The sequence below is a fragment of the Zalophus californianus genome, chromosome 10 (genome assembly GCF_009762305.2).
Source record: "Zalophus californianus isolate mZalCal1 chromosome 10, mZalCal1.pri.v2, whole genome shotgun sequence".
Classification (NCBI taxonomy): Eukaryota; Metazoa; Chordata; class Mammalia; order Carnivora; family Otariidae; genus Zalophus; species Zalophus californianus.
In genome coordinates this window covers 15,426,115-15,441,207 of record NC_045604.1, presented here as the reverse complement: position 1 = coordinate 15,441,207, position 15,093 = coordinate 15,426,115, and the positions used below count along the sequence as shown (strand labels likewise).

The 15,093-nt window shown below is 39.1% G+C and overlaps 1 protein-coding gene across 6 annotated transcripts in view; it reads right to left on the bottom strand.

Annotated features, from left to right (window-relative positions):
• Positions 1–6,781: 6,781 nt before the first annotated feature.
• The window catches only part of ESRRG (estrogen related receptor gamma), a 615,169-nt gene continuing 606,857 nt past the window's right edge, over positions 6,782–15,093 (bottom strand). For all 6 annotated transcript variants that reach the window (XM_027613055.1, XM_027613054.1, XM_027613056.1 and 3 more), the window contains one exon: positions 6,782–7,244. In XM_027613055.1, the coding sequence (XP_027468856.1) occupies positions 7,000–7,244 (245 nt within the window). In that variant the 3' untranslated portion in view covers positions 6,782–6,999. The remainder of the gene's footprint in view (positions 7,245–15,093) is intronic.

The window sequence follows — 15,093 nt, the reverse complement described above, 5'->3', positions numbered from 1 at the left end:
ATATTCTAGGACATTTAATTCTTTTTAAAAATAATATTGGAAAAAATATATTATGCTCAAAGAGCATTTTAATTCATGCTTTGTGCTTCTGTGCTATTTATACTATGCTATTTAAAAGTATTTTTACACACACACACACACACACACACACACACACACACACACACACACATGATTTATGACCTTAAGTTTAAAACACTTCTTACTTGGGGCAAAATTTCTCAGAGGCAAAATTCTGTGGCATGCTATGGCAATGCAGTACTATATTGGGACATCTTTTCTTTTTTAAGGTTGTACAGTTGACAGCATAGTTAATTATTAATCTGGCTGGCATCTGTAATGAAAAAGGGAGTTCTCTCTCTTTTTTTTTTTTTTAGGTCACAGACTTAGTACGTAAATCTCTCGTGAGGCTGCAATCATAATATTCCTGCAGCTATGGTGTCACCCTCTTGTAATTTTTCTGCTAATAAACAAATTTGAACTAGCCAGGAATCCTAAATTTTGAGACTAGTTGTTTATCTCAAATATACTCCAGAGAAATAGTAATGCAGTTCTGCTTTGAATTTAATTTAAACAGGAACAGGCAAAACAAATCTCTATGGAGGACATTTGACAATAATAAAATATTTCTCCCAGCGGGTGAGCTGGTAGCAATTGTATTGTTGCAATCCAAGCTCACGTTTCAGTAGGTCATTACCATCATAACAAGCCCTTGGACCAACTGGCATGGACATGCAACATTGAGCCCCTGATGGGCACATTATTTCAGACCTTTAACTTCATGGAGAACAAGACAAATACTCCTGGGAAAGGGGGATTATATTTTGAAATTCTTTTCTTTTCTGTTTTGTTTCATAATAAGATGAGGGGGGCAATCAATCTGCTGCTACTTGTTTCATTGTGTTTTTTCCACCCTACCAAGGGGCCCGAGAAGCTAGACTTTCAGATTCAAAAGGGCCGGAAACACTGATTTAAACCCTTTGGCAATCCCTGGGACTGTGGAAATAGCCATTCAGTATGCAAACCATCACGGATGAAACAAGAAACTGAAACAGATCCCTTTTCTCTTCCAGTCTAATCACAAATCAAACTTCACAATAAGCAAAGTGTACCTCAAGTTTTGCATAGGCCCAAGAGTGAAATATTTGATCTCCATTCTCATTTCTACCTCTTACTTACCTAAATCTGCAACTTGGAAAACGTAGGGAAGAGAGGTCATTCTGAGAAATAAATTTTGTTCGAATTTTGTTCCTGTTTTGTTTTTCAGTAGGGAAAAACAGGTAGTTGAGCCACACCTAAATTCATTTTCAAGCACACAGAAGGGTCAAATGAGGATTTTTTTCTTTTTTTGAAGGGGATCGTGAGACATTCTGCACAAGCTTTGGGGCAGCTATCTCTACTTTCAGATGGGGCATAACCAGAGGATGTGGCTTGGGAGTCACCAAATAGAATGTGCCCCCCATGTGGCCAGGAAAGAACGGGTGGGAAGAGAGGACCAGCCAGCGTGTGGGGAAGGGTTGGGAGAAGTGGCAGGTCAAAACAATCCAGGTGAATTTCATTGGCCTTGTGATTAACAACAAGGCTGAATCTCTTTGTCATGATACTAAAAACATTAGTCTAAGACTCTCACAGAAATTCAGAGTCAAGGTACTAGAAGTTTTTATTTTTTTCTGGATATTCCTGGCCTATATGAGTAACATATAAAAATTAAAAGCATCATTTTTCTCATGTTGTCTTCACATTACAATCACCTGGAGATTATTTTAAGCAGGCCTCCATGCCCAGTATGGAGCCCAACATGGGGCTTAAACCCACAATCCTGAGCTCAAGACCTGAGCTGAGCTCAAGAGTCGGACGCCCGCCCACCCGACTGAGCCACCCAGGCGCCCCTGGAGATGGTTTCTTGAACTGTTCAAAAGCCCAGGCCACAAGTAAACCCCAATCTTCCGTGGGTGGGATAGAAGGTTGGGAATCTCCAACACTCTTCAGGGGATTCCAATCTGTGACCTAGTTTGGGAACCACTAGCTTAAAGCAAAAAGACCTTTATAAAGTAAACATCAGGTGAAAATAAAAGCGATCCCTTGACACAAACACATAACCCATTTGTCAGAGCTATTCACTGTTTATCTGTCAAGAAATAAACATGTTAAAATGTCAAAATCCTGTTTTATTTTCTTTTACACCTGAGGCATCTCTGATAAATACGTCAATACCAGCAAAGTTACTCTGTCATAATTCAGAATTATAAAAACCAGCAAGAGAAGTCTGACATCGAAGTTCATAAAACGGGTTTGCATGTGACTTACATATTTTTTAAAAGAGGACTTCGTTGGAAGATTACAGACACGCTTTCTACCTGTTGGGTCTGCATCTCGCATTGTGTCAGTTTCCGCCCAGGTACTTTGAAAATACCGAAAGTAAAACACCTCGGATCCTATGCTGAGCTGTTGCCCCTCGAAGGACATGAACACAGGAAAAGACACTGCGTGATGCTGCGAGCTAGCGCAGCTTGGTGATTTAGGTAATCCCACGCCCGGAAATCGGATTGCGTTTAGTGGCCTTTGTGTCACCAGCCTGCGCTAGAGATCCAGCCACCTCGGAAAGGTGAGAAATACGGTGGGCAAACACAATGACAAAACACTCTCAAGATCGGCAGAGAAGCCAAGAAAGCGCATATCAGCACCTCGGCGATGGCTCCAGGAGGGTCCGGTGGAAGCGCAGCTTGACCCGGAGCAACGAGGGCGGTAACCTCTCCGAGTGAGAAAAGCGAGGGGAGGCCATTTGCTGTGAGCAGTGCTGTTTAACCCTCTTGAATTCGAAGACAGCTCCCCCTCCTCGCGCACACAGATCTATAAGCTCCGCTGTCGATTTCCCATTCAGGAAATCTGGCCGGCAGCCCCCCTGCTGCTCCGCAAGGCCTGCAGCTCTCCTACGAGCTCCGTGCAAGCCCGGGATTTAATTGTGGATGGAGGGAAATAATAGGTATCTCTCGCAGGTTTTAATATGATCTTAAAATAGGGGGAAAGTTTTCTGTTATGACATTGACATAGAGGCGATGATTTTGAGTAATGCAGGATGATGTGGAGATGCTTTAAGATTAAATAAGAGCTATATAAAGGCTTGTCAGAATGAATTCTAATGTGCCATGAGATACTTTGCATACTCTTAAATATGCAAAATGTCTCTTGGCACCCCAGAATTCATTCTGACAAGCCTTTATATAGCTCTTATTTAAACTCCTACTTTATTTTTAGGGGATAGGTACTCAGAGATACTCTTTGAATGGAAGCAACAAAGGGCAGTGTTTATTGAATTCGTTCTTTAGTGGGGGGAACAAAAAGAAACACCAAACAAAAGAGCAATCAAAAGTGGAAGCTTGTTTAATATTGCTCTACCATCATCCTGAAAGGCATAATAATTTGAGTTACACATCTGAACTGATTGGAGTTACAGAATCATATCTCCTTTTTGCATTTAACAATATATACAATATAAAATAAATACATTTACACAAATGGACATTTGCGGGAGCACACAGTATGGTACACATCACAAAAATATACAATTGATTGCTTTACAGATGTGAAGCCCATCTACAGCTATAGACATGGTTTTATTATTATTATTATTCTTTTTACTACTGGCTATAATGCAACTCCTGGATTATGATAAGCAGTTTAAATTTTTTGTCCTTTTACGATCTTTGCACATAAGACTGCCATAAAATGTTTTCTTAGGCAGGTAAACAGAGACGCTTAAATAATTAAAATACAATCACCAACACCCATTTTCTCTTCTATAAGAAAAATAGCAGTTTTAAATATTTCATATCTTTTATGTTATCATTTAAATGCAAAATAGTGGAATAAATACAACAATCTGATCTGATTGAAACACAAGTGTAACTACAGGTAGTCACACAATCCTATTGCTTTAAATAAGAACAAACCTAAAAGAAGCAAAATACAAATTTAAATCATATGGCAAAAACATACACTTTTATAACTTTCAAAAACTTCACATTAAGTAAATGGTCTTGCTTGAAACTTGAAAAAACTTACCTCGAGCGAGGTTTAAGATGAGCATTTTACCCTAAAGCCCGTGTAGTTCTTTTAGGTCTACGTTTTAAGTTGTGTTTCCTATTTGTGAGATTCGTGTTCTCTGTAATGCCGAGAGTCACTTAAACTGAAAACTAAAATTTGTACTTGATTCTTTTTTCCCCATCTCCATCTGGTGTTTTCAGTTGGTTGGCTCTGTGTTCTGAAGCCCAAGTACTTTAATGTGATACAGTGAAAACAATGGATATAGTGTATATATTTTACTTATATATAGTGTGGGTGAAGAGTAGCAACTTAAACCCTGCACAAACATTCTGGAAAATAATCTTTTTAAATACATATATAAATAATCTTATAGAATCAGCACCTTTTGTTCCCAGGAGTTGTATTTTCTGTTGTTATTTTTTAAAGGGATGTGCCAATTTCTGAACTCCTATCACAGCTATAAATTTCAAGTTATTGACCATCTGAATGAATTGCTAATGATGATTTATCTAGAATCACACTACAGCCACTTCTCTACTGAGAAACCACAATCTACGATATAGTCCCATATAGCTAATGATAGATACACAGTATTCCTAGCACTAGGCTGATGAAACATCAACCCAAGGTATTTTGTTTAAAGCACACAAAGTAGCAATAGTTTTGGAAACGTGTCCGCACCAAAAAGTTTTGCAACAACACAGAGCTAGTTAATAACAACATCTGAGAGATGATTGAGTGAAAGCCATATATACAGCATTTAAAAATTAGACTTATCTATATTCTTGAAATATTCAAAGTTTTATTTCTAAGCTATACATTGGTATTCTATAATAAACCATTAGAGAAATTATTCCTTGTTTTGAAAATATTATTATGATTTTGATGTGTATCTGTTCATAATGAGTACTTGTTTGGAGTTTCAATCTCTTAATTATTATTAGGAAGAACCTTATTACTGGTAAGGAATAGAATATACTACTGTAGTCTCCTGAGGAATTGTACATCCAATATTGTCTCTAATTCTACCCTGTGTCTAAAAGCACACACCACGAGAATTCCAAACACCACAAGAAGAACAAGACAACAGTCTTTGAATGCAACATAAAATTCAGAAAAGCACAGCAAACATGAAACATTGAAAAGCTGAACTACATTTCTTTTGTTTGTTAGGATTACAATTTTAATTACATCTGTGTACATAGAATAAGACTGTTCACATAGTACAGGGAGCAGCTACTAACACTGGTCCATTGGTATAGCATTTGATGGAGGTGACTGTTTATTGGTTATTCAGCGACTGTAGATTTCGGGGGCATCTAATTGATTTCTTCATTAGATTACACCTCTGAACAGTCTGGAACCTGACTGACTTTCTTGCTGTGAAAATACTGGTTGAAAAAGCACATATATTGGCTTAGCTCTTGGTAAAAACTGCAGATTAATTTAAACAAACATCCCTAAATGAATAAACTCATAAAGATTAGGTTTTAGAATTTGGTCAGGCATCTGCTGTCTTTGATGATTTTTTTTTTTTTTTTCAAATTCTGGCATTTGCCTTATTGCCTCTTAAATGAATACTGGCTCACAGCTCCTTCTGAGACAAGGTCTGTAACTTTGCAAACAGGCAGTATCTCATTCCTAACCACCATAGCAGCTAGAAATCATATGGCAACTGTACCTCCCAGGTAGAGAGGTGCACTCCTGATCATTCTACGGATCTGTACTCCATGTGCAGTGCTTTATAGATGTGACTACTCGGAGTCACTGTAGGTGTAATCTAATCCTTTGTGTCAGTGAACATTTAGGTAAACTGGAGCTCATGTTAAGAAATTGATGTTTGGGACCAGACTGGCACACAACATAAATTGCATCCGTGATAATATGCACCTTCCCTTCAACTATTGCTTGAGTTAGTTAAATTCCCATATTAATAAATGGCTGAAAAGTGGTAAAGCTGGTACAAAAAAATCTCCATTTGTAAGAAGAAACAAAACATTTTTAAAAATCTTCCTTCAGGATTCATTTGTCCTTCATTATTGTTCATAATTGTTCAAAGCCAGCACAAAATTGCAGTATTCTTATTTCTCTTTAGTATTGCATGAATGAATAAAGCTTAAACTATTCCCTGAAAAAGTTACACAGTAGCTAAACTAACAAATACCTGGAAGACTTGAAAAAACAATTAAGGAATCAAATGGCTGTAACTGATCTAGATGGAAAAGCAATGATAAGAAGCAGCCGATGCCACGTTGCTTAAGTTGTCTAATTAGAGGCTGCTCCCATGAAATCTAATACTGCACTCAGTCAATTTGTCTGTGTTGCACTGTACTTTTAGGTACGTTGGTTCTCTCTCTTTGATTCCTTAGTCATTGGGGACGTTATGGTTCACAACAAGCTCAATGGTATCCATATTATGGATCTCCATCCTTTGGCAGGGCTGGCTTCCATCTCTCTTCAGTTAGAGACCTCTTTTAAAAGTTCAGCAGCAGAAGGAAGGAAGGAAGGGAGGGAGGGAGGGAGGGAAAGGCAAGGCAAGGAAGGGGACAATTCCCTTACAACTAGAGATATTTTCAATTCAGGAGAGAGGGGAAGGACAAGAAAAGAGAAGGAGGTGAGAAGGAGGAAGGAAGGACAGAGGGAAGGGAGGAAATGAAGGAGAAAGGGAACTAGTAATGAAGGAAGCCAAGAAACGAGGGAGAGGACGAATAAGGGAGGGAGGAAAAAAAATAAGGAGGGAAGGAAGGGAGAAGGAAGGTGAGAAAAGGGAGAAAGAAACTCATCAGGAAGATACAGAGGAATCTGAAAGCTGCTTCATAGTCTTGCTGCTAAATGATCAGTGCAGTCCGTTGATTTTTGATGTTGATAACTAAACTCTAAGTTTCTTCGACTTCACTCTGGGGTTTAGTTTCCCTTTTTCGGCGTGCAGGACAGGAAGGCCCAGGAAGCTTTTAGTCAGACCTTGGCCTCCAGCATTTCCAAAAAAAGTTTGTGCATGGGGACTTTGCCTTCTAGTTTGATGTTGTAGAAGTGCTGCACAGCCTTGGTGGAGGTCTGCCTCAGCAGGGGCAGCGTCATCAGCATCTTGCCGGCCCTGCGCGGGTCTTCCATGTGCTGGCCAGCCTCGTAATCCTGCAGCGCCTCGTGTAAGACGTCCTGAAGCTTCTGAACAGCTTCCACATCTTCTATGTGCATGGAGTCTGTACAACAAAGCAGAACACAGAATCATGTCAATAATAAGCAAAACCCATGTGGGGGAAGTTCCATAGTACACTTGAAATTCCCTAAGCGCTAAGCTGTGATTTGCTCCGAGCACTTTCCATTTCCAAAAAATCTCTATCTTTTTTCCCTAAATTTCCCTCCAGGAGATGATTTCCAATATGGATTTAGAGCATGGAAATCACTACCAAAATATCCATTATTTAAAAGTGCGTTTTTTTTTTTTTTTCCTCCTAAGGCAGAGCAATCAAGGAAGACTTTCTTTTAATAGATGACAATCTTGGTTACTTTATTCATTATCTCATTCATATATTTATTTACCCATTCAACAATTATCAAAGGTCATCTATTAAAAGTATTATTCTAAGTGCTATGGAGGTAACATTGTCTAAAATTATGATGTTGCCCTCAAAAAGCCCATATTTCCCAAAAGGAACAAAAAAGTAGATGACCAAGGTTTTAAGAACTCAGTATAAATACACCAAATTTGGGGCACCTGGGTGGCTCAGTCGGTGAAGCGGCTGCCTTTGGCTCAGGTCATGATCCCAGGCTCCTGGGATCGGGTCCCACATTGGGCTCCCTGCTCAGCAGAGAGCCTGCTTCTCCCTCTCCCTCTGCCTGCCACTCTGCCTACTTGTGCTCTCTCTCTCTCTCTGTCAAATAAATAAATAAAATCTTAAAAAATAATAAATAAATACACTGAATTTAACACTATGTTCAGGTATAGACTATACAGAAATCACAATAAAGTGCTTATCCTTTCAAGATTTTCAGTGCACCGTTAACAGTTCATTAAAGCATCCTTACAGTCTGCTTCTACTGAAAAACAAACGAAGTCGTTAATGAGTTCTGAAATATTTTTCACATTGGTGAAGGTGAACTTTGCCCTTAAGTGACTCATTTAAAAATCTAATTCAATCAAGCAAGGAAAGGGTTAACAGGGTTGCCACAATTATTCTTTTGAGAAATGTGCGATGTGGGGGAAAAGAAAAGTTACTGCTCTAGCTCTAAAACAGACACTTAATTATATACAAGTTTGAATCATTTAGCACATTTTATTGATTCTGATGACAGTTTATCTGTTAATTACACATAATGGAGTCTTTGGGGGATTCTTCATGTTTAATAATTCTCATTCTCTGAGAATGCAGAGCTCTAAGATATATGTAGTTAGCCTAATCTTTCATATAATTCAAATATCAGGCCACATGCACAAAAAGAGAGAGGAAATGTAATTTAAAATCAAGTGACTAAACATATGATAAAAAAAAATTATGGCTACATAATTAAAAGGCTGACAGCTATAACCAGGAACATGTTTAAAAACTTCTTTGTATTTTGTTGTTTTTTTTCTCTTACACTGTCATTTTGAAATTTTTTCACCATATCATTGGTAACCTGACCACTCTTACATGAGGTGGTTAAATGACACGTTTCTCAAAAAGAGTTTTAAATAACTTGGAATACAGTGGCTTAGCAGGCTTTGCCACTCAAGTCAACTCCTGCCTGATTGAGCCAAGAGGAGGAATTCTTCCAGGTTGTTAAGGTTGATAGAGTGGTTGATAGTGTCCCTGGTGTGGAACTCAGGACATTTCCCAACAGGTAAGCTAGCCGGTCCCTATGGATTGTTTCTACCCAGGCTTCTCTCCCCTCTGGGTCCTTTCAGGGGGACAATGCCATCCACTTCTGCGTGCCTTCTCACAGCAACAAGCACACATCATTTCCAAAGATGTCTACGGGCTGGCAATGTGAGAGAGGGAAAAACTGTCAGGGAGATCACAGCGCGCACTGTTGTGTTTTTTTTTTTTTTTTTTTCTATTTTTCCTCTGAAATGCTATCTGAAAGGAAAATGGTGGGCCTGGACGCACACTAATGGTGAGCGTCCAAGGACACAAAACACTGACCTTGCACGTGAGGGAAGGGAGATAAGGTGGACTTACCCAATCTGACTTGGGACTCAAAGCACTCGAAGTGAAAATGGGAATAAATCGATAGGGAGAAGAGGAATTGCATCTTTACAGACAATATTAAAACAAATAACTATTTTCCCACCAGACCCCCCCCCCCCAAAAAAAATCTGAACATAGTTAGGTCTAACTTGGGTTTCTTTGTATCAAAATATGCTGCTAGAATGCATACCACTGCGTGTGGCATTTCCTTTGTTAAAAAAAAATGAGTTAAAATGATCTTCTGAGTCCATCATATTCAACCTTCCATCTTCATCAAGAATCGTCTCTACATTCCTAATGAAGACATTTCCAGATGTATGTAGAACATTCTATTTTACAAGGGACAGAACTGCTCCTTAGAAATGTCTCCCTCAGATTTTTCCAAATCTGTCTACAACATCCGTCCTTTGGTCCTGGTTCTAAATACTGGAATGATAGAAAATAAATGTCCTTCTTTTCCACGGCAGATCTTTAAATGCTTGAAGTGACTGCAGAGTCACCTCAACCCCCACCCCAAGCCTTGTCTTCCCCACTACTCTTGCCCGGCAGGAGATATATTATAGGATGTCACAGGAAATGAGACGAGAACAAATAGCAGAGAGATATGCTCACAAACAGCAATTAAGACTTCAAACTATTCTTTAAAGGCTGTGATTTAGCTTGAGAGATTTAAAAATGATTTAATCAAATTACTATGATAATTTAACTTCCCATTTACAGAAAAGATTCTAACTCATTTTAGCTTTACCCATTCTCGGATCTGCTAATACTTTAAATGCAAACTCACTAAATCTGAACTATTTAATTAGACCGTGATTCAGCTGGCAGACTGCTGAAGAAAATATTAATCTCCATTAGGGATCCTAGTTCAAGTTCTGGCTCTGTGTCTTTAATCTCTGTTTTGCTCTTTGAGCTACATTTATACATTTATGCTAGGCTCAATAGAACTGGCATTAATTTATGTAATTATTTAGCTTTGGTTGTTGGAGCTGGTTTCTTTTTAACTTTATATTTTAAAGGAAATGGTCCCAGTATTTGTGCTAAGGAAAACCAGTGAAAATTAATCACGGGAATCATAGGCTTAGGAACTAAGTAGACACAGTGAGCCTATCCATTAAAAACACTGGGTGAGTGGTTAAAAACAATGATGTCTGGGCCCAAGCCCAGACCTATTAAACAGAAAATTTTAGCTAGATCCAAGGCATCATCCGTACTTTTTAAAAATCTAGGTGCTTCTACAGCCAAGCCAGGGTTGTGAACTACAATACCAGACTGCTATTCTAAAAGAATCCAGATTTCAAAAGATAACCAGTGTTCACATGACGCTTGTATTGTCAACCATATATTAAATTTCAACACTTAATAATAAAATAGAACTCCTTCATTGAACTCCAATATTTTATTCTGTGAAGTGGGCCCCTAAAGGAACATGTCTAGTTCAGATCATTTACTTTGGGAAGAGAGCTAAATATCCTCACACCTACAGCTGCAAAATTTGGTGAGACTCAGAGCCATTGCAAAAGAAGATTTGTCAATTGCCTACATGAATAGGGTAATAAGGGGTGAGCAGATGGGACTCTCCAATCACTAAAGGAATGAAGCACCACATGGTGGAAAAGATGGAGAAGTGAGCAAAGGTCTATTTTCTAAAAGATAATCTGATGTCAAGATTTTTATCAATATATAAGGAGTCTAACAGAGCGATCCTCCTGGCTGCCATCAGCTGGGTACTGAGGAACATCGGTGACTGTAATGCAAACTAGCTCTTGATTGACATAGATAGTTAACCCTAAATTTCAAAAAATGGTGCCAATCATAAACTTTCTAGGAAGATGGCAGTGGCGGCAGCAAGATATTTTAATCTTTCCAAATCTGCACATAAAAAAAAAAAAACAGAACTAGATGGCCAAACTAAAAACCCATAGACAACACTCACAAACAAAACTAAGTGACAAGTTATCCCCAAGACACACAGACACACAGACACACACACACACACACGCGCGCGCGCGCACACAATCAGGACTCTGTGTGTTCCTAGCTCTGTCCACTGAGAAGGCCTAGGAAGGATGGCCAAGCCAGAAATGCAATAACAAGCAATGAGCAACCTAGTACCCAGCTTATAATTAGATTCCAGGCTTCAGCTGGGAAATATTTAAGATAAGTATGGAACATCTTATAGTAGATAGAAAGGACACTGTCTACAACTACTAAGTCATTCAGAAAGATTCCAGAAGCCAACCTGAAGAGACTCCTGCTGACCCAAAATGGGACAAGTTGAGCTTCCAAAAGGATTATAATTGCAATTAATTGAAATCCACTGAATAGGGGTGCCTGGATGGCTCAGTTGGTTAAGTGTCTGACTCTTGATTTCAGCCCAGGTCATGATCTCAGGTTGAGATCAAGATCTGTGTTGGGCTATACACTGGGCATGGAGCCTGCTTAAGATTCTCTCTCTCTTTCTCCACCTCCCCCTACACCCCCCCACTTGAGCTCTCTCTCTCTAAAGAAAAGAAATAAAGGAAGGAAGGAAGAAAGGAAAAAAAGGAAGGAAGTGAGGGAGGGAGGGAAAAAGGAAGGAAGGAAGGAAGGAAGAGAAGGAGGGAAGGAGGGAGGGAGGGAGGGAGGAAGGAATCCACCGAATATGTTTAAATAAATTTGAATATAATGACATTTTTAAAAGATAGGGCATCAATTCTTTATTTTGAAAACTGGCAAATGAAGGGAAAGAATCAAGCTCCTACATGAACTGAATCGTCAGTCATCAATAAGAGATGAGAAAAAGCATCTCTTTTATAAAGCATCACTTATATAAATAAGTATCCCAATGATTGAATGTAAAAAAGAGATGAAAAAAATCAAAGATCATTACTTTGCAACCCCCAGCAATGAATGGATTTAGGTAATGAGCATCAATAGCTGCTCACAGAGCATAGAGATAACCGGACGCTGTGTACCTCCCAATGAACGGCACACCACCTACGGGTGTCACAGGGATTGAACCTGAGCCTGATTAAGTCTCTGGATCTAGTTGTTAATTTGCACAAAATGCAAAGGGCAGAGAAACATGATGAACTGCACCCAGAGTATGCAATCTGTAACATCCAGACTATGGGAAATTCTGCAGGTCAAATGCCCTGGCTTCTTCAACAGAGAAATTGGAAGAAAATGAAAGTGAAAGATGAACTTTTAGATTAAAGGAGAGTTAAAAACTCCATTAAAAAATTTTTTTTGGAAGTGGGGCAAAACTAAACTATCATGTCTGAGGATACACATTTAGTGATAAAGTCATAATGAGACATAAGGAAGTGATAAAAACCACAACAGGATAGTGATTACTTTTGCGGGGGGGGGGGGGTGAGGTTGGGACAAGACACATGGAGGGGTTTCTGGGGTATCTAATGAATTTTCATTTTCCATCCTTGCTTATATTGCCATCATGACAGACAGCAAAATGGCCCCCAAGATATCCAGGTGGCCCATCCCTGGAAGCTGAATGTTACCTCCTATGGCAAAGCACCTTTTGCAGCTGTGAGTAAGGATCTGCTATGGGAGATTATCCTAGATTATCCAGGAGGGTCTTCAATGAAGTCAAAAGTATCCTTATGAAAAGGAGGCAAAGGAAGAAGAAGGCAAGGTATGGTGCTAAACTGCTGCCTTTGATGATGGAGGAAGCAATATAGCTCAAGCAATGCAAGGAATGTCACTTCCAGAAACTGGAGAAAGGCACAGAAACAGGTCCTCCCCTAGAGCCTCCAGAAGGATCGCTGCCTTGTCTTTATCTAGTCTTTAACCTTGTGAAAATGCTTATGGACTTCTGACCTCCAGAACAGTAAGAGAACAAATATGTACTGTTTAAAGTCACCACGTTGTGACAATTGGTTAGAGCAGCCATAGAAAACTAAGGCACCCCTTAAGTTATACATCCTGTTTGGGTGTGTTTTTCTTTTAAATCTATGTTTTATTTCATATTAAATTGGTGAGAGACAGAGATGGAGAGAGGGATAGTGACAAACTTCCAATGGAATGGTCCCTTCTAGAAAGTAGTGAGTTAAGCAGAATTCCGAGCAAGCCGGCAGAAACACTTGGCAAAAATGCCAAGGAAGCTGTTCACATACCAACTAGGAGGTTAGATCAAAAGACTTTTTAGGTCTTTCCTAACGCAGGAAAATTATAATTCTAATGTTGGAAATCGCAATAACAATTCTTATTACATGCTTTACCGCGGCAAGAACAGAACTGATTTTATAGCTTTCCATTGAGACACACACATTTTGGGGGAAGGACTATTTTCCTCATTTCTGCCTCTGGCTATGAAGCCAGACATCGACATTTATACCAGCCCCACAAATCACTCCTCTACTGTGTTTATATTAGGGGTTGAACCACAGATCCAGAGCCCCTGGTTTCTTTCCTCCCGGCTTCCCTCTCATAAATACCAAATTATTGTTCCGACAATTATTCTGTTTACCTCGTATAATCGGAATTCCCTGCTAAGACTCTTTTATTTCTCTACAAGTACTCAAGGCCTCTCTCTCCCTCCAATATCTAACACCTATCCAGGAGCTTTCTAACTCCCTCTTCTAGAAGTGATAAAGACAATTATACTCAATAAGTGAATGTTGAGGGGCTCCTGCATGGCTCAGTCGGTTGAGCGTCTGACTCTTGATTTGGGCTCAGGTCATGATCTCAGGGTCCTGAGATGGAGGACACCCCCCCTGCCCCGTCAAGTTCCCCACTCAGCTTCCTCTTTCTCCCTCTCTCTCTGCCCCTTCCCCCGCTCATGCACTATTTCTCTCCTTCTCTCTCAAGTAAATAAGTAAATCTTAAAACAACAAGTGAATGTTGATAGCAACTTGGGTGGTAAATATTTCAATCTTCCACAATATCATAAATGATCTGCACCATGCTAATATGACCTTTTTATAAGGGATTAGTCATTATCTTAAGATCTATAAATGAAAATAATGCTATATTATGTCATTCCCTAGAAGTAAAGCAATTGTATTTATGTGCTTATTACCCAGTTGGAAGCACAGAAACACTTGCAGCAAATATTTCTTACACTATGTCAAGGCATAGCGATCACTGCATGATAGGAAACACTTGAAAACCTACCTTTACTTTTTACATAAAAATTTGATATATCACAATAGGTATGAAATTAAAGCGTTACATTAAATAAAACCACCACCCACTTCAACTCAATTATATCATCTTAAGCAAAACCAGAATAATCCAAATAGCGATGGCAGATTTGACCAAAAACCAAAGAAAAGTAGACTAGAAGATGGAAAAATCAGAATTTTGATTTCCCAGAGAGTAGTAATTATGGTTTGGTCTGGGCAAAAGTTAAATATAAATATCTACCTGCCCCAAAAGACCTACCCATACTTATTTCTTATTAAATCCTATAAAGGTAGTAAACATTTTGTTTCCAAATCCTTTTTATCACTTTCTTTTTTTTTTTTAAGATTTTATTTATTTATTTGAGAGAGAGAGAATGAGAGATAGAAAGCACGAGAGGGAAGAGGGTCAGAGGTAGAAGCAGACTCCCTGCCGAGCAGGGAGCCCGATGCGGGACTCGATCCTGGGACTCCAGGATCATGACCTGAGCCGAAGGCAGTTGCTTAACCAACTGAGCCACCCAGGCACCCAAATCCTTTTTATCACTTTCAAAGTGGTTTTATACTACGGGAACTCCAAGAAGACAGCAAGATAAAGTGAGTGCAGAATTCTAAACTAAATTAAAAGTACTAATTTCGGTTGGCAGATGTAAAATTGCATTGGCTAGTCTTCTGTGTTGATCCTTTTAAAGACGTCCTATCTACTTATTTGTGGAATAGAAATAGCTTATTGATAGTAAGAGACAGAGGGTCCA